This window comes from Delphinus delphis, chromosome 3 (genome assembly GCF_949987515.2).
Source record: "Delphinus delphis chromosome 3, mDelDel1.2, whole genome shotgun sequence".
NCBI lineage: Eukaryota > Metazoa > Chordata > Mammalia > Artiodactyla > Delphinidae > Delphinus > Delphinus delphis.
The window spans coordinates 141,040,334-141,063,938 of NC_082685.1; the positions used below are offsets into that span (position 1 = coordinate 141,040,334).

A 23,605-nucleotide genomic window follows, 5' to 3' on the forward strand; every position below is an offset into this window, starting at 1 on the left:
AAAAAAAGAACACCTTGCTCTCAAGAGCAGTACTTTTGATGACTACAATTGGTTTTAAAATTTGGTTAAATTACGAATTTGTAATGTATCTGAGAAGCAGCCTGGGGAGCTACCCATAGTAGTTTCCAAACTTCAGACAGGCTTTGCTAAACTTTTTGTTGAAGTATAATATGTGCATACAGAAAAGTGCTCCTGAGTGTACAGCTCAATGAGTTTTCACAAACTGAACGTACCCACGTAACCAGTACCCAGATCAAGAAAAAGAACGTTACCAGCTCCCCCGAGAGTCCCCCAGTGTCCCCATCCAGGCATCTTCCCCTCCCACGGTAACCACTAGCCTGCCTTTCAACCACATAAACAGCATTTGCCTCTGTCTATACTCTATGTGTGGAATTGTGCAGCAAGAGCGGGGCCCGGCTTCTGTCACTCACCATTGCATTTGTGAGTCCTCCATACTATTTTTCTAACTGTGGACTGTCATTCTCACTGCTGCAATCATGCAGCAACTTAGTTTACTTTTTCATAATAATCAATATAATCGAGTCACAGCCAAGGCTAAGGAGGTTTCTCATGAGTAAGGGAGATAAATGAAATCTAGAAAATATAATTGAGATAAAGATAATCATATGTATTATATGTGTGTGTGTGTGTGTCTTACACATACTCATACACACACCTCTACCAGCCAAGTAAATACTGAAGCTGGAAGAAAAACAGCCTGAAAATAAATTTAAAATTAACTCTAGAATGGCAAGCATGCTCAAGTAATGTGAGTTGTTGACTGAAATCTTAACCTGACTACGAGAGTTCTGGCCTTTGGCTTAGAGACCTGGGGCCACGTTTCAGCCCAACCTGCCACTGTGGTCGTGGGCATCCTCATCACCCGTCAGACAGCCAGGTCCAGTGGTTCTACCTGACGAGCCCACCCCATCCCCAGAGCCCCACCTTACGCTACTTGGCAACTCAGGCAGATATTTTAGCCTATTTGTTTTTCATGGAGGCGTATCTTGAGATGTCCTTTCCAGCGTGGACCTCCTATGATTCCTATCTGCTACCTACTTTCCCCGCTTTCCTCCGTCAGTATCTGTTTTCTCCCACCACCTTCCTCTTTGCTGGCGGGCAGGATTTACCAGCAGAATCTTATTTACCAGTAAGCTGCCATTCTTCTCCCTTCCTCTTCTTTCTCCATCTTTCAAGACAAATGCATTTTGAAAGGATGGCTCTCTTTATCTCACCCTTTCCCCATCAAATCTGCAAACACCGGGTTCGTGAACCAACACTGCTTGCCCCACCGTACTTTCTAGTACCCCCAGAGACGCAAGGTCAAGAAGCCAGTAATTTGCCACTGAGAGAAACCAGCCAGAAGTCTGGCTGCAGAGAGCAGTTCTGCTGAGAAGAACATCCCCACCCCTCTTGCAGACAGAACTCACAAGGCTCTTCCCAAGTCAACACTAAAATACGCCATCAGTGATTTTCAAACTATTCTGGGACTGAGTTCCAGAGAAGTGCCTCAGGGGCCAGAGAGAGGCAAGAGGAAGATTCCAGGTTATAGATCAGTTGGATTAGCTTCACTCTTATCTATTTTATGTAGTGGGATTCTGCGTAACATTTCCTTTTTTTTTTTTTTTTGGTGAGTTTCATCTAGAGAAAGAAAGAGACAGACACAGAAAGAGAAGAAAGGTTTAAAAATTCCCAATCTAGACAAAACCCATGCCCATGGTGTGTGTCATCTGTCAGTTTCCCAAGAACTGCTAAGAGTTTTGATTTGGAGAAACTCACAGTATTCATCCGGAGTTGTGACCTTTGTGAAGGCATCCAGGGGACCCTCGCCAACACTTGTGTAAGGAGTGACGAAAAACTCATAGACGGATTCCGGCTGTAGATTTTCCACAACGAATGTCTTTTGTCCCGGGTTGTCAATTGTGTATTTGCAACATACTGAATCCTCTGTGAGGTTAAAAAAAAAAAAATTTTTTTTTTCAAGAAGAAAAAACTATTAAGAGCATGATAAAGATCTTGTGAGACAGTGGGGCACTAATACTCTTGTTGACTTGGCACTGCCAACGTTTCTAAACCAACCAAAAATGAAATCATAATTTCATCACACTGGGGACACTGGAAAAATATTCGGGAGACGGCAAGCAAAGCAAGCACCCCACTAAACAAGGGATGTTCCTGACCAGGGGAAGCACTCAGACCTGCCAGAGAGAGAGTAAGAGCCTGCCAGTGCTTCTTAGATACACATTTTAATAAACTTTAATGAAGTCAAAGAAGAAATGAGGTTAGCAAGAATGTTTCCTAAGTAGGTTTTCTTAAGGAGCTGAGGGTATTTCAGGTGCTTCTAAAAATACTGGGCCACATTGTTTTTAAGTAAGTTAAAATCCTGGCCCCCATGGTCTTGTCCACCCTACTAATTTGTTTAAGCACGTGAGCACAGAATTCAGCCTGGCCACAGTCAGAGACGGCCGGCAGCCTTTCCAATGATTTCAAATAATGAGACCTTGAAACGGTAAACAGACAAAAAAAAAAAAAAAAGTCAGTCACCTGGAAGAACTGTCTTTTCAAATGCCGGGTGGCACTGCTCCCCCGCCTTGGGTTTCAGGTAGACATGGTATCCTTGTATAAAGCCAGGTTGGGATTCAGTGGAATAATCCTTCCAACTCAGAGTGAAGGAGTGGGAGGTCAACTTACTCATGACCACTTGAGGGTTGTCTGAAGGAGCTAGGAAAGGAAGTTGGGATAATGTAAGATTTACGATTTGGAAAGAGTCTCAGTGCACTGGTGTAAACTGAAAGCAGAACCACGGCCCACTCTGTAGGCGCGTGTGCCAAGTGAAGGAGTCTCATCTTTTTCTCTAGAGGATGTACGCCCTGACTTAGCTCGTGAGAGCTGGGAAGGAGTTGAGCAATCATCTTGTTCAAGCCTTACATCTCTCAGGTGTAGAAATGGATGCCCAGAGAGACTCAGTAACTTGGCAAGGTCACACAGCAAAAAAGAAAGGCTTTCTTAGACTTCATTCTGAGTCTGAATTCTCAACAGTGTTTGGGAGGATGAACTGAAGTAGGGAGGAAGGGAGGAGGAGGAAGGGTTATGTTTGAAGAGGTATGGGCAACTTTGAAGAACTCTAGTTCCCAAGTGGTAGCAGTGCACAATTGTCCAGGTGTCACAGGGAGAATCGGAAAGCGTTTATTCTGAGGCTTCCCTGAGAGCCTGTTTCAGCACATACGCTGGTGCACACCTGGCCTATGTCCGCCAAAACACACAACACACCCTTCCTGCCTGTCTGGGGCAGCTCCCACCCAACGGAGAACCCCAAGAGCTGGTCTGATTGCTGAGAGGCAGTCGAGGACACAGCTGCCCAGCTTCCAGCGGGTGTGAGACCCTGGATGCCGAGAAGGTGAATTAGCAACCACATGGGAGGATCAAAACTCCCCCACACTGCTGCTGGGATCATGGTACAATTGCTGGGGGGGCAGTGATTTCACAACATCTACCAAAAGTCTTAAAAATTATAAAATTGTATTTAAGAAGTTCAAACCTTTTGGCTCGAGTATTCTACTTCCGGGGCGTTGTTGAAAAACCATTATCAGAGCGATGGACAAAGATTCAGCTAAAATGATGGTGAGTCAGATAGGGCATAAGAGATTTGGCCAAGAAAGAAGAGAGAGATTGAGTATTTGAGGCTGCAACATAACTGAAGGTGAATTTTATAGTTTTTAATAGAGAAGTATTTTTGTAATCATCCTAAAAGTCCAACGACAGGTGATTTGACATATGCAAACCATGAGGCACTTTGCAGTGCTAAAAAATGACAGTTAAAGATTACTTAGTGACATGAGTCAAAAAGCACTTTACAAAACGGCATAGAGTAGTAATAAAAAAAGATCCCATTTTTATTTAAAAGTGTATATCTGTACTGAGAAAGGATACACATAAAATATTAACTCTGGGTATTTGCCCTTGGGTGGTAAAATTAGCAATCATTTTGTCTTCTTTTGCATAACATCTTATAAATTGTCTTTAATGAAAATGTTTTCTATTTGTATGATTAAAAAATAACTTTTTAAAAAACCCCATTGCCAGAATAAACGGGACACTGAAAATTAGGAAAGGTGCTGTAATCTTCCTAAACCCAAAGTGAAGAGTTTCTGGATTGTTCTGAACAATGGACACATTAAATGCTTTAAACTTACCCAGTTCCTCCAAGTATCCTGCTTTTTTCTCTAATAAATGAGCCATCCTTTTGGTAGAAATTCCATAAATTCTGAAGTTGTATCGAACCCCTGGTCTAAAAGCACCTAGAGAAGAAAAGTCAACAGATTTTCAATAACACAGGATGCCATTCTCTTTACTTCTGAAAAGAAGAAGAATGAAAAATGAATTTGTGTCCCCTTAAGAATTTCCTCCTCGGGGTTTCTGCCCTTCATCGCCACCATCTTCCCTCCTTCCCCTGAATCCTCCAGCATTTCCGACGAAGTCTGGGCGACTGTCCTCTACATCATCCTCTTGATAAAGAGTTCGCAAACATGCCCTTATCCACGCGCATGCAACTGGGCGCAGAATTCAACCAGACACAGAAAACCATGTAAAACTCTCCTTTGACTCCAAATCCCCTGCCAGCGACTGGCCTTCTCTCTGCCCATGAAGGGCAAGCATCTGGAAGATTTGCTTCCAGTACCTCACTTTCCCCTCACACCATGCCACTGACACTGCTCAAGCCAAGGGAAGACTCCCCTCCTCACTCCCCACCAGCCACTGAATGCCCTCCTGGAGTCTCATCAGTCACCCTCTGGACCCGGACAATTCCCACATCTTTATCTTGAGCCCAGCAGATGGCGCCACCAACACCCCCCCACCCCCACCCCTAATCAAGCCACAAACCTAGGCTCCTTGAACTGCTACACTAGTAATCTCGAAATGACAAATCCAGTGTGGGAGGAAAGAGACCAAGTTCTAGATGTTCCATTGAAACTGACGTTGATAATCGACTCCCATCAGCTCTACTCCTGTTTCCCAAATCCACACACTTCACTGCTTTTGTAAAAGCTCTCAGGACAACTGTTATAATGTCCCTCTGCCATTCATTTGAGACTGCTGACTCACTGCTGAACAAATTCATGAAACTCATGAACACCTATTCCAGCCTTTGGTCCAGGTAGTCTCTGTAAAAGTAGATACAAAGGTCAAACCTTAGACCACATCACTGCAAAATTTGAACTCCAAGACCCACACTGGATTTGTGGTTATCAGTTGAGCACAGAGTATCTGAGATGATCCCGAAACCTGTTGAAGTTGCCGCCAGGTGAATGGAGCAGCATGGTAATACAGAAGGTTCTTCTTACCCGAGCTAATGACTGTGCTTGTGGTATTGGGGCCTAGGTTTTTCCACTGGAGAACACAGGGCAGGTCCTGGGGACCATCACACCACTCCACAACATAGCCTGTGGCATCTCCGGATTGGGGTTTCCAAGACACAGAAAATCCATCCTCTGTGCCGTTAACTCTTCCTTTTTCAACCTCTTCTGTACATACAAAGAGGGCAATGCTTCAGATTTAATCAATCATACATTTTGCAAAAGTATCTAAAGAAGAAAATAAACTTGAACGTGCAGTGTATCTAGCAGGTAAAAGCCCTACCTCTGCAATTGCTACGGGGCTTGGGTTAGGGCAGGAGGGATCTTTTCCTGCCTCTCACTCCAAACAAATATTCACACCTGCCCTTCAGATGCCCCCTGTCCTGATCTTCTGAGACCCAAAGGGACGTCAGCCCCTAAAACAGGGATCAGCAAACCACCGCCAGCAGGACAAATCCAGCCCTGGAAGCTTGTTTTTATATGACCCTTAAGCTAAGACTGGTTTTAAGATTTTTAAAGAGTTTTTAAAAACAAACAAAGAATACAGAATATAGACTGGAGACTGTCTGGCCTATAATGCCAAAATATTTACTCTCTGCCCCTTTACCGAAAAAGTTGTTGACCCTTGACCTAGAACTGTGTCTGGTACTTGATCTGCTTTCAAAAATCATCTGTTGAATGAATGAATAATTTGGCTTAATTGTCCCACATAATGCTGGCTGCTCCTGAACTAACTACTGTCTCCCAGATTTTAGGGGCAGAAACTGAGGTGAGTGTGGAGAAAAAAGGAAAGAACAATTCAGGTATGTACTAAGCCAGATTATGAACGGATGTGCACGCTACTTATGACCTAGGATACCACCTCAACGTATTTTATGCACCAGGGTAGTTTTCCTAAGGTCTGACAATTGGAAAAAAGGTGATATGGTCTCAATGGACTACAGTTCTACTGATTTCAAGCAGGTCAGCCTAGATATTGAGGGATGAGAATTTCTCCTATTTCCGAGGCTGACTCCACTGTTCAGTGGTCCCTGGTGGTCACTCTAGTGAAAGCAGACTCTGATCAAGGGGTGGACCTGCAAACAGCTGTTCAGAGAGGCAGGCAGTGTGGCGCAAATGTTACATGGGACAGACTTAACACTCAAAATGTACTTGTTGCTTCTCTGCAATTCATATTTAACTGGGCATCTTTAATTTATCTGGCAATTCTAATTAGAGCTGAACATTGATGTGAAAGCAGGATGCTATTACATTTTCTAGGGCACCAAATTATCACCCAGCTGGGAACACCGAAAGGACTTTGCAGCCCCAGGCGTGAGGCGAGAGGTTCCCCAAGAAGGCCTGTGCCTATCCTACCCACATGGCTTCTCTGTCTTCCTTCATCAGAGAGACAAATCTCTTTCATATTAAAACTGACATTTTCTACTTCACTTATTCACACTGACTAAAATTTCACCCCAAACTTAGAAGCATGACTCTTACTAAGCTGCTTCTTTAAAATTGCAAATATGTTTTGAGGAGTGGAGGTAGAGGAAAAGAGAAAGGGAATCTATCTATTTTCTTTTTCTTCAGTCATTCACACTCTAGTGTGAATTGGCTAAACCTCCTTGGTCTGTCTCAGAGCACATCAGTGCCTTTATCCACTCTGGAGACTTAAGAATGTGGACCACATCAGGAAAGCTGGATAGGGCTTCACAAGGTGAAGGAATGGGTTCTAAAGGCAGGGCATGGGGAAGGAAGGTATGATAGGAACCCACAGATAGGGAAGACCCCAAACAGATAATAGTGTTTAGCAGAGTTGTTTGAGCTGAGCCTCATTGGAGGCAGTGTTTTTTTAATCTGTCAGCTCCCCCAGGGTGAATGAAATGCCCACCTTTCCCGTTCGGCCCTAATAAAGACAGAATAACTTCCTTCTCTAATACAGTTCTTGACAAGCAAAGATTAGGTTAAGTGACTCCTTAGTTTTTCTCCTGTGGCACAATCCCAATTTCTTTCTCTTACTTGACACACAGGATAGTTCTTAAACAAAGTAAATAAAACAAAATAATAACACCCTCTAATCTAGCCCACTTAACCTAAATTTAAGCCTAATTTGAATGATAGGTATAAAGCAACGTGACATAACCCTACAAGCAGGGTCTGAAAATTTTTATAGCATTAACTGAAGGGTGACATTATTGCAAGGTTCATGAATGACCTTAGGATGTCTGTTGGGTCATGTCCAAGTGTGCAGTGTCTCAGAGTGTGTACTGCTGGGGGCGGGGTTAGTGCAGCCAACCTCTTTTCACAGCTCTCCCAAGAAGGAAATTTACACCATTATTAATTGTACACGTAAGGTCATTTCCACCTTGTTTGGTCTCTCACAGGCTAAGGGTTTAGCCAGTTATCACCATTTTATTCCACAGCTTTGGCAAAGCCCTTCTCGAAAGATGATGCTAGCTCTCCTCATGATGTCCAGAAATGTTCCTGGGCTCTTTATAGGTGGCCAAGACTGACAAAATATTCTGCCATATAATAAATGCACCTCGTGTTTCATAAGCCACAAAGCACTTTCATACCATCTCTAACTCTCAGCTGGGACTGTTTGTCGGTGTTGCATTTATTTGAATAAATTTGAGACAATTTCCCAAGTTGGTGGAAGAATCCCTGAGATATGGCTGAAATCTTCTTCCCACACGAAGGAGGACTGCGCCAGAAACCCGCTGAAACGCCTGAACCCAAAGAAAATGACGGACAGTGTTTGGCAGCTAGATCTTTTGTCTCCCCAAATTACTGTCTTTCTGATTTATCCACCTCTGCCTAATAACACCATCAACACTTTTCTAGAGAAGAAAAACAAAACCAGAAACACTCACCGTTTCCAGGGTCTCCAGAAACGACAATTACGGAAGCAGGAGAAGGGCCCACACTGTTGTGAGCTGTGACATGGATTTGGTAAGAACACTGATCGAGGGTTAGTTCTGTGCTGCTGGCGGGAGCAGGGATGGAGAGGACCTCGAACCTGGATGGCTTGTCTAGGTTTTCTACAATTACATTATAGAACAGGATCTTCCCATTGGCATGCACTTTTGAGAGTGGCTGAAAAAAATATTAAACAATCATTTCAAAATGGGCTTTCCTCTGAAAAGAGTTTCTGTCCCTTGATTGAACACACACACACACACACACACACACACACACACACACACACACACACACACACACACACACACACACACACACACCGGGCTAATTAAAACAGCTTAAGAGAGAAAATAACCTTCTAAACCAAGCTTGAAATCAGACATTCTATTCTAACTAAAATTGAGCAGAGAATAGGATCATTTGGGGGAGATCTCAGAGTATACTGTGTCCAGAGAGGAGTGACCAAGTCAGGAATAGAGAGAAAGGGGGACTCTTTAGCCTGGATTAAAACTCAGTGAGTATGGAGTGGGAAAGACAGGAGTGGACCCAGACGGGAGGGGCCTGAACCTCCGGCCTACCTTCCTGAGGACAGACAGTGCCCCTGGTGTGTGCACCCCCAGACCTGAGATGGGGCTGGGGCAACTGTTAGCTTGGGGTGTGGACAAAACCTGGACGTACAGACTGGCACGTGCACATGTGTGTGCATGGGGGTCCTCCCTCGTGGGGAGGACCGGAGTGGAGATGGGAAAAAGAGTGGGGTGGCCTGCGGCCAAGGACCAGCTCCCTCAGCATGGCCATGACTTAGCATCAAACACTGAGGAATCCGAGAGTTCTTAACGCAAACCAGGCCTTCCACGTTGTCGTGAAGGCATGTCAGTTAAGATAGAAAGACAAGATTAATTTTATATTGCAGTTTTTTAGCTTGACTTAAAACTTTTAAATATAAATACTCTGAATAGTTAAATATTTATAACTTTTAATTATGGTATATATTTCTCCACTTATACTCATGGACTGGGCCCTGCAGATGTTAGGGGCAGGCCTGAGGAGAAGTTAGGAGATGCAGTTCTAACAAGCAGAAATGGCCACCTGTGCAAGAGGCTGCTGAGGAAGGAGTTACTGGTCCAGCGCTGGGGACATGGATGTGGAGCTGGGATTCCTCCACTGGGTAACAAATTCTACTGGATTCATGTTAACAGCCCTCCCCATCAGAAGACTGCACCAATGTCTAGTTTCAGTGAAAGATAACTGCCAAGCAAAAATCTGTCTCTTTGAACGTCTGCATCTCACCTTCCAGAATAAACTCACAGTAGGATGTCCCGACACCATCTTCAAGTTTCTCCAGACATCGGGAGCCTCTGAGGGAGCTGAAATTAACCAAAGAAAAGCTCTAGGGTCACAATATGCACATACAATAATACATTCAACCCTTCTCTAGTTTCGTCAACAAAAGTGACCACGGCCTGTCCTGCCTGAGCCTGCTTCTCGCTTTTTCACTCTCTGTGACTTCTACCCACTTGGCCGCGGCCATACTGGTCTCGCCTCACTAGGGGCCCACAGTGGGTGCTTTACAAAAGGGCTGCTACATCTGAATGGGACATCACATGGGGCCTTTGTGAACTCAAGCCTCAGAGCTTCTGGAAGCCACCAGGGAATTTTGGAATCCTTTGTCAGTCCAATTCTAGGAGGTTAGTCAGATAAATTTCCCATATTTGGAATTTCTAGGAGCAGCAGACTATTGCTGTTTCCTTGCCCCACTTGTGAAGGTTGCAATGGACACACTCAAGTGGAGAGCCCCAGGGGAAGGCTGCACTCTTCCCGGAGTTCCTAACTGCACACAGGCTGGCCTGTGGCTGCAGTCAGAGCCTGGGACCCCTTCCTTGCTACCCTCCTCCCCATGCACGCCCACCCCCCCAAGTTCCTGGCCTGGGCCAGCTGCCTGCATGAGGACCCTCAGGGCACTGGCTGCACGCCTCTCCCCAGCATATGCCTCTCCCCACTCTGTTCTAGAAGAGCTTGCTTCCTTGTCTTTCTTGCCAGTAAACGGTAGGACCAGTGATTTATGATTTGCTTCAACACATCTCTGTGCAAGAAGCATTGTTTTGCAACATAACACATACAAATTTAGTTCTCTGTTTCATAAAAATATAGTTTACAGTCCCCAATAATTGAAATTTAAGAAAGTCCTTTTTTTCCCCCTTAGTTACACTTCCTACTCAACATAAAGGTGACCATATATTTTTAAAATCTATTAGAGGCAGATTTCAATTTTCTCAACAAGCCATCGGAGAAGCCAATATTAAATCAAAAACATATTGAAATACTCAGTGAGAGACCCCCAAGCTCAATGCAGAATCTTCAGCTGGTTTGTACAGGACTACTTGCAAGAAAAGAGAATTGCAGCACAGGTGACGGTGCTCCATCTTTATGTCAATATAATTTCGCCCATGGTGTCATTTAGCTCTGCTCACCATGATTCTGCTTAAGCAGGATTATAATACACATAAACATTGACTTTGCCAGCATTAAGCAAAGTGTTATTCAAGGTGAAAAAAAAATCTGTGGATTCACCATCAGTAGATTCATCTCATTTTCTTGTCATCATCGAAAGCAAAGTTAAGTATTTTGCAGGTTTATGATACTATAATCTAAAAGAAACTATTTATTAAAAATGCCATCTTTCTGTTATTTTTCATTGCACTAAATTTTAGGTATAATGTTGGAATAAATTTGCAAAAAAATCCCAAAGCAATGCAGTATTAATAAAGTAAAAATTCTTTAATGAAACACAACTGAGGAATAAACCAAATTACCATCAGGAACAGGGCTCTGGAGGGGACCACCCCCCAAGAAAAATGACTGGAGTCTTGGAGGGGAGTGGTGGGGGGCTGACAAGGGGAGGAGGCCTGCTGAGCACCTCTGGTGACCAGTCCTGGGTGTGGGTTTTCAGGCACTGCCCTCGCCAGCCCGCCAATCAGAGTCACTGCTTGAAAACGTTCCCCCCAGGCTGAAACAAAGAACTCACCAGCTTACAAACACAAATAATACGATGGAATAAAATAAATAGATATAATCCTTCCTTAGGCAGCAAAATAGCCAGGACTTGAATCACAAAGATCTCCAGGCTGTAATGACACCCCCGAGAGACAGACCATGCAGATGCCAGTCTGGGTCAGATCAGGGGGGAGCTCTGGAGTCAGCCAGCCTGGGCCTGAGCTACAGTCACAGCTCAGTCCCTTGCTAGCGGGGCCAGTTAAACCCCTCACCCTCCCTGGGCCTCCGCGGCCTCATCTATCAAGTGAGGATAATAACAGGACCTACTGCATGGTGGGAGGATTTGAGGGGAAAACATTGCAAGCACTCGCAGCTGTGTCTGGCACATACTAAACACGTAGAGAAGCGGTAACTGCCCTGGTTACTGTTGTCACGTCTCTGCCCTTCGTTAACTCTGCAAACCAGGCATGTCTCCCCAGTTTAGGGGCCCAAGTTGTTTCATGTGTAAAGTGGGCAACAGTAAGACTTTATCATCTGGGATTGGAAGGAGGTGAAAGCAACGCTGGGCCATCTCATCTCCTGAGGTTTATCTGAGGTCTAAGACATAGTTATTTGGGGGAAAAAGTCTCTGTTCAGTCATTATTGAGGAAACGACCCCTGAGAGCATGATGAGAAGGCTCCCAGTTTGTTGTCACGGGAACCAAAAACTTAACAATGATGATTCAGTTTCCAGATACCATTACATTTCCAAACACAGCCTGAGGCTGTTTAGCATGAGATCAGTGCTTTCCTCAGCACAAACCATACTGTTTGTCCCCAGTCCTGAATTAAAAGTTTATACTAATTTACACAGCCCCAGATACAACGGGAATCCAGCAATACCTTTAGCTTAGAAACCACTTTGGCAAATTGAAGATCAGAGAGAAAATGTTCAGTAGAAATAACTCAGATGGCAAATGTCTGAGGTAGATATCTTCCCACTCACATTTCATTAGGCATTTAATTTAGGGTTTTTTTGTTGTTGTTTTTTAAAGATGGTACCAAGCCTCTGTTATACTTTCCCCTGAGTTTTTGGCACAAACAAAAGTTCTCAGAGAAGCCCACCCGTCTCCTGTCAGTCAGTTTAGACCCTTGGGATGTCAGGGAGCGGAACGTACCAGCTTCAGCTGTGTTGAATCTTTGACTGATCAATTCACTCCATTTCCAGAAGTGGTTGGTATAAGCACAGCGTACTCGGGCCACGTATTCTGTGTCAGGCTCCAGTTCACGTAAGAGGTACTCACCATTCACCTTGATGGAAACATTGCTTTGCTTAATTAAAAAAAAAAAAAAAAAAGGTGGGGGGGAGAAGAAGACAGAAGTATTGGTGAGCATACTTCATTGCAAAGCCAAATCACACACAGAGTAAGACCTGATTTGGAGTAAGACTAGTTCTTCTTTGAGAAAAAAAAATCTCTAAACTCTAAAAGTCTATGATTAATTTCCTGGACCTTTTAAACAGATGACCCATATCATTTGAACACACATAGGAATAAGAGTTTAAAGAGATTTCACTCACCAGTCTCTCTGTTTAGACACAAAGAAATTCTTGAAAATAGAAAGTTAAACACTTACTTGTATCACTTTTCCTTCAGCAAGGAGTTCAAGCTGACACAAAAGTGTGGAATTGTTTCCAATGGAGTGTACCTTCCAGGTCATGGTGGCATTTGTCGCACCAACATTTTTAGGTAATAAGTTATAGGGAGTCATTGGATGAACTGCAAAAAAAAAAAAAAAAGAAAAAAATTCAAGCACAGATCCAAAAGGACTGGTAAATAGGCAGTTCATTTTTATATTGATTTGTTCAATAAGCATTTTTGTTTATTTCTGAGAAAATGGCAAACAAAACCAGACTTGCAGCCAAGATGGAGTAGCCAAGTGTAGCCTTTTCTCTCACTGATTATATTAGAAACTCGGAACAAATACAAGAAGAAACGGACGACTCTTAAAATTAAACAAAAGCAGGCAAGAATGTAGAGGGGAGTCAAAACTTGAAGTGGCCCATCAAAGAGAATATAACAGAACCCAGAGTCTAGCCAACGTAACATTAACAGTTTCAAGGATACAATCCCAAATGATTAGACATACAAAACAAAACCAAAAAAGAGAAAATGTCACCAATTTTCGAGGAAAAAGACAATCAGCAGATGTCAACTTTGAGATGACCCACGCCTCAAGATGACTCCCTTAGAATGCTAAAATTAGATAAAGAGTGTAAAACAGATCCATGAGGTATAAGCAAATGCATCCAGGGACTTCCCTGGTGGCGCAGCGGTTAAGAATCCGCCTGCCAATGCAGGGGACAGGGGTTCGAGTTCTGGTTCAGGAAGATCCCACATGCCGTGGGGCAGCTAACTAAGCCTGTACCCCACAACTACTGAGCCTGCGCTCTAGAGCCCACAAGCCACAACTACTGAAGCCCATGTGCCACAACTACTGAAGCCTGTGCGCCTACAGCCTGTGCTCCGCAACAAGAGAAGCCACCGCAATGAGAAGCCCGCGCACCGCAACGAAGAGGAGCCCCAGCTCGCCACAACTAGAGAAAAGCCCACGCACGGCAACGAAAACCCAATGCAGCCAAAAATAAATGAATAAATAAATTTATTAAAAAACCAAAAAGTAACTGCATCTGAAATGAATAAAAGGAAAACACTTCTCAGCAGAGAAATAGAAACTATTTTTTTTAAAAAAGAATTAAGTGGAAATTTTAGAACCGAAAAATAGAATATCTGAAATAAAAAAACCTTCCACCTTACGCACTTCCACAGTTGCTATGTGACCTGGCCACTGCCTACCACTCCAATCTCCTTTCTCTCACGGGAAAGACACAAGGATATTCTTCCCTGCATGAAACACCCAGAGCATGTTCCCACCTCAAGGCCTTTTCAAATCCTGTTCTTTTTTTTTTTTTTTTTTGCAGTACATGGGCCTCTCACTGTTGTGGCCTCTCCCGCTGTGGAGCACAGGCTCCGGACGCGCAGGCTCAGTGGCCATGGCTCATGGGCCCAGCCGCTCCGCGGCATGTGGGATCTTCCCGCACCGGGGCACGAACCCGTGTCCCCTGCATCGGCAGGCGGACTCTCAACCACTGCACCACCAGGGAAGCCCTCAAATCCTGTTCTTTTGCTCCAAATGTTCTAGATGTTTTCTGCCTCCTCATCCTTCAGTGCCCTCATCCCAACTGAAGCAGCACCCCAGGCATTCTCTACCCGTCACCTGAATTTTATCTTCTTTCCAAGACTTAGCGATGCTTGAAATTATGTTATTAACTTGTTTACATGTTTCCTGTGTGTCTCCATGCCCCACTCTCAACCCTCTCTCCACACACACACTAGCATGTACACACATTAGGGGCAGTTACTCAACTCTGTTCACTGCTGGGTGCCCAGTGCCCGCTACATTGGTGCCACCCTGTAATTAGGTGACTGAAGTGATCATTAAGTTGAAATCTAAATGAGGTGTAGAATTAAGAAGGCAAAGGAGAAGTACAAGAATTCCAGAAAAAATGAACAACGAGTTTAAAGATGCTGCATTTCATAAGAGAGGCAGGGGTGTGGTCAAAACATAGAAAGAGATATTCAACTTCAGGGTTGTACAGATCCAAACCATTGCAAAATACCACTTAACATCCATTCAACTGACAAAAATGCAAAGGGTGACAAAACCAACTTGGAGAGAATATATTGGTACAACCACTTTGGAAGCGAATTTGGCATTATCTTGTAAGTTGAAGAACATTCACATTTTCTGAGTCCTCACCAATTCCATTCTTAGGTATATAGGTATATACGCAAGAAAAACAGCTACAACTCTAGGTGTGTACTGGATATATATATCAAAATGCTCTTATTAACACTGTATCCAAGAGCATAAACCTTGAGACAATCTGAAAATCCACCAAAAGAGATGCATGAATAAAACACTGTATATTTATGCAATGAAATACTCTACAGCAGTGAAAATGGACTACAACAACACTTAATAATATGGGTAAATATTAGCAATTTAATAGTGTATAAAAGCAATTACTAGCTTGATGTCTCCTATACATTAAAACAAAATAAAAACAGTATTTTGGGGGTTTCATAAGAAAATGAGAATACATACACATGCACACACATGACTTAAATCTGTTATCTTAGTGGAAGGAGCAGGGTGGGGGGGCTGTGGGATGGGAGATGAAGTAAGTTATTGTCAGATTTCTATTTTGAACTTGAGGTAAGCTCGTTGGTGTTTATTACGTTATCAAAATAAACAAATAATGGGGACCACAAGTCATGCACGCACCCAAGTTTATAACTTGGCACAAACAAGTGATAAACTAAAACCTTCACTTGGGATGTGAATTAGGTGAAAATCTACGGCACATTTACCTGATCACACAGTGTGTCAAACAAAGATACGCTCGTGGCCACAGTGGGCTACACTCAAGTCTCACCTCGTTGGGTCAGGTTAAAAAGAATACTGACACTTCTTTTTCTGAAGTAGTTTTCAGCCAGGAGTGTGAAGTTATAAGTTTCTTGTGAGTCCTGAGCGACTTGCCAATCACACCAGTTTCTGTGTTTACAAAGTGTCTTTTTTCCGGAAAATCTTAAAGAAAAAAAAGAAACAACACCACACAACAATTTCAGGGTTTACATTTTTGTCAATGCAGACATGTATCCCTGAATCCACTGAGTATCCCTGAGACACACTCAGTGGCTTTCAAACTATGTTCCACACAACAGCATCGATCCGTCACCAACAAATACCAGTGACGAAAATATTGTTTCAAAAAATTTGACCTGTGCGGTTAAATGTGTAATGATGAATTGCTGACTTCTCCTCTTGGGTGGTGGAAACTTTCCTTAGTTTACTTTGGATACTCTTAAAAAGGTAGAAATTAGGTAGACCTAGATTACCACATGGAACGATTTTCATATCAAGATTCACCATTAACAGCCTTTCTTATCATTTTTATGCTACATTGTCCTTTAACAAAACTCAGGTAGAAAGTATTGTATACCTGAGACCACTTAAAGATTTCTTCCTGACCCTGGCAGGTGGTTTGAAAATATTTGTTCAAGTTTTCTGTAACACTGTCACAAGTACCTTAAACAAGGAAGAATCCGTCACTAATGTAACCAAAGCTCACTTACGATTCAAATAAAGTATAGCTTTGGGAAGGCTGTTTACTCAAGCCAGTGTCGCTCCCGGGATCCCAAGTACAGGTCAAAGTCTTGAGGTCCTGGGTTTCACAAGAAAAGTCCTTGGGCTCTTCAAGCACTTCTGTCCGTACAAGGAAAAAACAGATGAAAGACCTAGCTGAAGCTCTTGATCGAAAGACAAGTGAAATGGAAAGTTCTCTTTGGGGTCTGAGGCCACAGAGTTGCTCTGAACAACGAAAAGATTACTTCAATGGGGGCCAACGCATCAGCAGCTCCAGAAAGGCACACTGCGGGTACCTCATCTTGGTCCCTACTCTTTCCTTCCCTGGTGATTTGCTGGGGTATCACCGAGGATGGCAGACGTGTACTGCATGTGGTCTGCACTCTGTCTGCCTGATGAAAGTTGTAGCCCCAGTGCCTGCTAGCAGCATTCAACAGTACTGCTACATGCAGACAGAGTGAACAGAACAATGAATGAATGGGGTCAGCGTTGCTTGGTGTTTCATTGTAGATGCCCTGGCTTACTGGGAACCTGGGCTGTGCTTGGGATGCCGGGAAGCCAGATCTGGGGACCCCGCTAAACTCAGCAGCTGGAGGCTGAGAGTTCCAAGAAATGTACGGGCAGCACCGCCAAGTCCCCGAGGCACCGCAGTTCTCGGAGGCCACGCCAAGAGGCACAGGTGACCAAGCGTCTGGGAGATCAGAAACAGCCTTTGGCAGGGGAAGCAGGGAGGGAGGAGTTGCAGATACCGCCCCACTGTGCAGGGGAAGGGAGGCCACTGGGTGAGCACACTGGGACCTACAGGGAAAGTGGAACGCTGCCTTCTCTCCCCTCGCCATCACCCATGGAGGTACCTGACACCTCTGCACCCAGTTAAGAACAGCAGCGGCCTCCTCTGCAGAAGTCCTACTGCGTGCAGCCACCATACCGGGGCGGGGCCCTGGCCGTATGCAGTAACCCTCACAACAGCCATTACTGGGCCCATTCACAAAGGAGAACACTGAGCTGAAGAGGCTGGGAAACTTGGCCGAGAAGGCACTCCCAGCCGTGGCAAGAAGAGCCAAACCTGGGTCTTCCGGCCACCACCTCGGCTGCCTCTCTAGGGCCATCCAGCCTGCAGCCCCTCTCCTCCCTCTCCCAGCCTGCAGCCATTCCAGCATGGCTAACGCAAAGCAGGACATCGTCCCAGTGGTCCAGGTCATGACCTGAACTTTCTCCCGAACGCTCTTGCTTCCTAGGAATAAAACTGTCAGTAAACTCAAGAAAACAACAGGAAATCCGACAAGGATTGCTTCAGACTGTCTTTGCCAGAGTCTCTCCTAGAAGACTTGGGAAACAAAAGAAAATTGAGGCCACGAGTGGAAACGTTTCCTTGTCTTCTGGGAAAGGAAATTTGATCTATTCCACAGGAAATGGGAGGGGGGCACAGAGATGTGGACACTCACTTGAGACAAAGAGAACGATGCCTCCCAAAACTCCTCCCTGGTCCACCTTACAGAAGACATTTGTCCCTTTTTCCCTAATAAAAGACACGTTCTTCAACTCGAACGCAGACACGCTTCGATCAAGCTGTTCTCCATATATCTGTACACCTTCCAAATAACAGGATATGTTGTCCTGATGGATCCTAGAAACGTAACAAATGGTGACGTTGGAGCCTTCTTCCACCAGCTTATCTTTAGGGAAGACAAACAATGGATCATGTCCAAGCAAATTCTGTGCTGCAAGATAAAAGAAGACAGCTCAGTTAGACTTGGACACAAAAGTCAAACCAGCCCCCTCCTGCCTCACTCTCAACAGATAGCTTTAGCTTTTTCTGCCTCCTGGAGAAAACAGGAAGCTAAAATTTCTACAGCAGATCTATAAACTTTGGTGTGTGCAAAACCATCCTCTGTACCATCCCTCCTACTGCCGCGATCATACCACTGCTCTCGTTCTTACTATGGAGAGGGCACCGTGACTGCCGCTCTGCGGATGATCCTGTCATTCCTGCTTATAGGTTATCAGGACAGCAGTAGCTGCTTTGTACTAATCCCAGCCACGTGGGAGGCCCTGTGTTAAGTGCTTATGTATCTTCTCTCTTGTCATCCTTACCACCTTACAGCCATGGGGTGGGCAGGACTGAGCCCAAGTTCACTCACCCAGCAAGTGGCAAAGCCACATTCACACCCACCAGGTCTGCCCAGCTCCCAAGCCACGTGTCCCTCATAATCTCTAAATTGTCCTGTAGATCACTCCTCTTCCACCTTCTCAGATGCCATTCACCCAAAGAGCTCCTTTCATTTCCATCTTCCGTCTGTGTGGCCCATCAGCACATAAGAATCCTCAGGTCTCTGCCATTTTAGGCAAACTCACCGTCCTCCATGCCTCCCTCCAGCCTCCTCTCCACCCGCTCCTCCACAGTCAGCCTCCCCCAGGACCTGCCTGTGCCCATCGCTCAGCTGTCAATCACCCCCTGCTCACCTAGGCCCCTGCAGTCTGGCTGCTGGCCCACCAGGGCTCTAAAATTGCCATCACTAAGGTCACCCAAGTGCAGTGGCCTGGGTGTGGGATTTTGTTTTAAGGTCCCCAGGTGATTCTATGTGCAGCCATGGTTGAGAATCAGTGTTTTGGGGATTAGGAATGATCAGCCTTGAAACAAATCAAAGAAGAACATGAAAAGATGGAAAGATATATCCTGTCTTGGATTGGAAGAATCAATATTGTCAAAGTGACTATACTACCCAAGGTAATCTACAATCCCTATCAAATTACGAATGACATTTTTCATAGAACTAGAATAAAAAATTTGTATGGAAACACGAAAGACCCCAAATAGCCAAAGCAGTCTTGAGAAAGAAAAATGGAGCTGCAGGAATCAGGCTCCCTGACTTCAGACTGTACTACAAAGCTACAGTCATCAAAACAGTATGGTACTGGCACAAAAAACAGAAATATAGATCAATGGAAAGGGATAGAAAGCCCAGAGATAAACCCACACCTATGCTCACTTATTCTGTGACAAAGGAGGCAAGAATATACAACAGAGAAAAGACAGTCTCTTCAATAAATGGTGCTGGGAAAACTGGAGAGCTACAGGTAAGAAAATGAAATTAGAACATTCTCTAACACCATACACAAAAATAAGCTCAAAATGCATTAAAGACCTAAATGTGAGACCAGATACTATAAAACTCCTAGAGGGAAACATAGGCAAGACACACTTTGACATAAATCACAGCACTATCTTTTTTGGTTTCACTCCTAGAGTAATGAAAATAAAAACAAAAATAAACAAGTGGTACCTAATTAAAGTTAAAAGCTTTTGCACAGCAAAGGAAACCATAAACAAGATGAAAAAACAGCCCTCATAATGGGAGAAAATATTTGCAAATGAAGCAACCAACAAGGGATTAATTTCTAAAATATACAAACAGTTCATGCAGCTCAATATCAAAAAAACAAACAACCCAATCAAAAAATGGACAGAAGACCTAAATAGACATTTCTCCAAAGAAGACATACAGATGGCCCAAAAAGCACATGAAAAAATGCTCAAAATCACTAATCATTTTAGAAATGCAAATCAAAATGACAATGAGGTATCACCTCACACTGGTCAGAATGGCCATCATCAAAAAGTCTACAAACAATAAATGCTGGAGAGGGTGTGGAGAAATAGGAACGTTCCTACATTGTTGGTGGGAATGTAAATTGGTGTAGCCACTATGGAGAACAGTATGGAAGTTCCTTAAAAAACTAAAAATAGAGCTACCATATGATCCTACAATCCCCCTCCTGGGCATATATCCAGAGAAAACCATAATTTGAGATACATGCACTCCAATGTTCATTGCAGCACTATTTACAATAGCCAGGACGTGGAAGTAACCTAAAAGTCCATTGACAGATAAATGGATAAAGAAGATGTGATACATATATGCAATGGAATAGTACTCAGCCATAAAAAAAGAATGAAATAATGCCATTTGTAGCAACATGGATGGACCTAGAGATTATCATACTGAGTGAAGTAAGCCAGACAGGGAAAGACAAATAACATATGATAGCACATATATGTGGAATCTAAAAGAAAAAAAAAAAAGACACAAACGAACTTATTTCCAAAACAGAAAGAGACCCACAGATACAGAAAAAAAAAACAACTTATGATTACCAAAGGGGAAAGGAGGGTGGGGGGGAAGGGATAAATTAGGAGTTTGGAATTCACATATAAACAGTACTATGTATAAAATAGATAACCAACAAGGACCTACTGTATAGCACAGGGAACTATACTCAATATTATGTAATAACCTATAAGGGAAAAAAATCTGGAAAAAAAAAGTATAACTGAATCACTGTGCTGTACACCCAAAACTTACAGGATATTGTAAATCAACTATACTTCAATAAAAAAAATTTTTTAAGGAATAATCAGCTTTTCTATCAATTCTTGAGTTAGTTTGGAAGTTATAGTTTTGATAAACCTAGTCCACTGTATGAAAGTTGTTGATAATGTTGTTCTTTCTTTCTCTATTGCTACCTTTTTAATCTCTATTTTTTCTGTTAAGTGTGTCTCTCAGCAATAGGATGTGACGGTTAAGAGAATGGCCTCTGGAGCCAGATTGTCCAGGTTAGAATTCTGGCTCTACCACTTCGTGGCCTGATGACCCCGCATGGGATTTTTTTTTTTTTTTTTTTTTTTTGGTACGCGGGCCTCTCACTGCCGTGGCCCCTCCCGCCGCGGAGCACAGGCTCCGGACGCGCAGGCCCAGCGGCCACGGCCCACGGGCCCAGCCGCTCCGCGGCACGCGGGATCCTCCTGGACCGGGGCACGAACCCGCGTCCCCTGCACCGGCAGGCGGACTCTCAACAACTGCACCACCAGGGAAGCCCTGCATGGGGTTTTTTTTAAAGCTATCTGCCCCTCAGTCTCCTCATCTGTGAAGTAGGAATAAGAATTATATGTATTTCATAGGGCTGATGTGAAGATGAAATTAATACATATAGTGCTGAAAGCAGTGACTAGAATGCAGATTTGATTCTATTATTAGTATTAAATTAATCATTGGGCCTCTCGTGAGTTAACATGCTATCAGTTTGAATGAATACATTTGCATAAACACTTAGCTAAGGAATGGTTCTCTTGACAGGAATTTCAGATAATCTGTCAACGTATATAGTTGAGAGCACCAAATGCCAGTGCTTTACAACTAACCTATAGCTTAGCTGAAGCATTTGAAGAAATTGTGCAAAATGCTAAATTTTAATAACAAAATAATCAAAATTAAGAGATATTTTAATAATTAAACATAATTATCCATGATCTCTCTCATAATTATCCATGATCTCAAATGAAGAACTGCTTCCAGTTTTCCATATTTCCCTCCCTTGTCTCTACATTAGGGGTTGACAAGCTATGGCCCATGGGCCAATTCCAGACACCATCTGTTTTTGTAAATAAAGTTTTATTGGAACACCACTCATTTATTTACACTCTGCCTATGACTGCTCCCATGCTACAATGGCAGAGTTGAATAGTCACGATAGAGAATGTAGGGTTGTAAAACCTAAAGTATTTCCTATCTTGCCCTTGACAGAAAAAGCTTCCCAAATTCTGCTCTAGATGAATACACACTTTGTGTTGTTCTAATAAAAACATATGTACAATTTATGTCCTGTTTTGTTCACTTAGCATTCTATAATATACACACTTCACACCTATGGAAAATGAATACTAAATTGTCTGAATTTGCGTAATTACCTCAATGAATAAATTCAGAGGGTAAGTCCTTAGACCTCTGTCTCCTGGTGGCAAGTTTCACACCTATGCTTTTTAGACCCAATAGGAGCCAAAGAAAAATAATGCTGGTGTCTACCCAGAGTTTCTCAACAGGAACTTCCACTATTTGACTACTGGTCCCCGAGAAATATTAGATAGTAAACCCCTGCACTCTTTTATCACCTCACTTCTCACCATCTGCTTCCTCCCATGAACTCCAGTTGCTCCAGAACCCTGGCTTGGGAATCCTGGCGTCATCCACCATACTCCTCATTCTTATAAAGTGTGCCGCACATTCCAGAGGGAGCTCGGATTCCCAGCTCCAATGCAGGACTTGGTCCCGCTTCACAGTGGTGCTGTAGTTCTCCTAGAAATAAAGAGAAAAACTTGGAAACATATAGCCGTGTGGTCCCGGGAAATGGCTTGGCTGGACTTAGCCCAAAGCACACACCTAAGAGTCCACTGTAACTCCAGGATATGGACAAATGCAGTCTGTTCTCAGCCAGCCAGCTTCCAAGCTCTGACGGCCCAGCAAAGAACCAGCCTTGGCCTCCTGCCTTTCGAAAACTTGGCTCCCAACCCCTCTGGGCCTCCAATTCCAGAGGGCTCAAGTGAGAGAGAAAACAGAAGCTACTGGAGTCTTGGGGGAAAAGATCAGAGAAAGAAGGTATGCACACAGTGCTGGTCACAAGAGCGTGCTAAGAAGATTCTTGCACACTAGAGAATTAATTGAGGCACCCTTTTAAAAATAAGCAAGATTGATGAGAATTTTCTAATATTCATCAGATCAAGTTGGCCCAATCTCAGTAGAGCTGGCAGTCCTTCATGGTTCCCAGGAATTCCACTGTCTCCCAGACGTCAACAGATGGCTCCCAATGATTGCTTTGGTTTTTGTCTCCTGTCTTTTCAGATACGGTGGCCACATGGACCATCGCCCCTCCCTTGAGCTCCAACCTTCAGAATCTTTAGTCCCCAGAGATGTCAATCTCATGGGAACGCCCTACACTGTGCTCTTGGGAACCTTGTCCAAGTTGTACTGTAATTTGCTTTTCCCGCACAGCATTTAGTCTTAATCTTTCTTAGACAGTGGTATTTTCATTCTTTAACGCAATATACTTCAACAGCTCCTTCTACACCTGACCCTGTCGTCCAAGGCCATTTACAGTATGACTCCAACTGCCTCTCCCTTGCAGGACTCCTGTCTCCAGACACAGTGGGCCGCCCCACACTTCGGGAGGAGCTGTATACTTTACTCCACAGTACTTGCTCACGCGGCGTTCCGGGTTTCGCGTCCCCAACTCTCCCTCTGAATTGGGAATTAGTCCCAACCTTCAAGCCCCTATTATACCCCATCTTCTTCATGAAGTCTTTCTTGCTCTCTCCTCTGGTTTCCTCCCATCCC

At 43.8% G+C, this 23,605-nt stretch overlaps 1 protein-coding gene across 1 annotated transcript in view; it reads right to left on the reverse strand.

Annotated features, from left to right (window-relative positions):
- Window positions 1–23,605, reverse strand: part of OSMR (oncostatin M receptor) — a 57,817-nt gene that overhangs the window by 5,173 nt on the left and 29,039 nt on the right. Inside the window, exons 4-15 of the mRNA XM_060009565.1 lie at window positions 22,399–22,570; window positions 17,885–18,160; window positions 16,430–16,559; window positions 15,730–15,881; window positions 12,867–13,009; window positions 12,410–12,563; window positions 9,549–9,625; window positions 8,210–8,432; window positions 5,343–5,522; window positions 4,194–4,298; window positions 2,545–2,721; window positions 1,780–1,947 (exon numbers count right to left, since the gene is read on the reverse strand). Of these exons, the coding sequence (XP_059865548.1) occupies window positions 1,780–1,947; window positions 2,545–2,721; window positions 4,194–4,298; window positions 5,343–5,522; window positions 8,210–8,432; window positions 9,549–9,625; window positions 12,410–12,563; window positions 12,867–13,009; window positions 15,730–15,881; window positions 16,430–16,559; window positions 17,885–18,160; window positions 22,399–22,570 (1,957 nt within the window). The remainder of the gene's footprint in view (window positions 1–1,779; window positions 1,948–2,544; window positions 2,722–4,193; window positions 4,299–5,342; window positions 5,523–8,209; window positions 8,433–9,548; window positions 9,626–12,409; window positions 12,564–12,866; window positions 13,010–15,729; window positions 15,882–16,429; window positions 16,560–17,884; window positions 18,161–22,398; window positions 22,571–23,605) is intronic.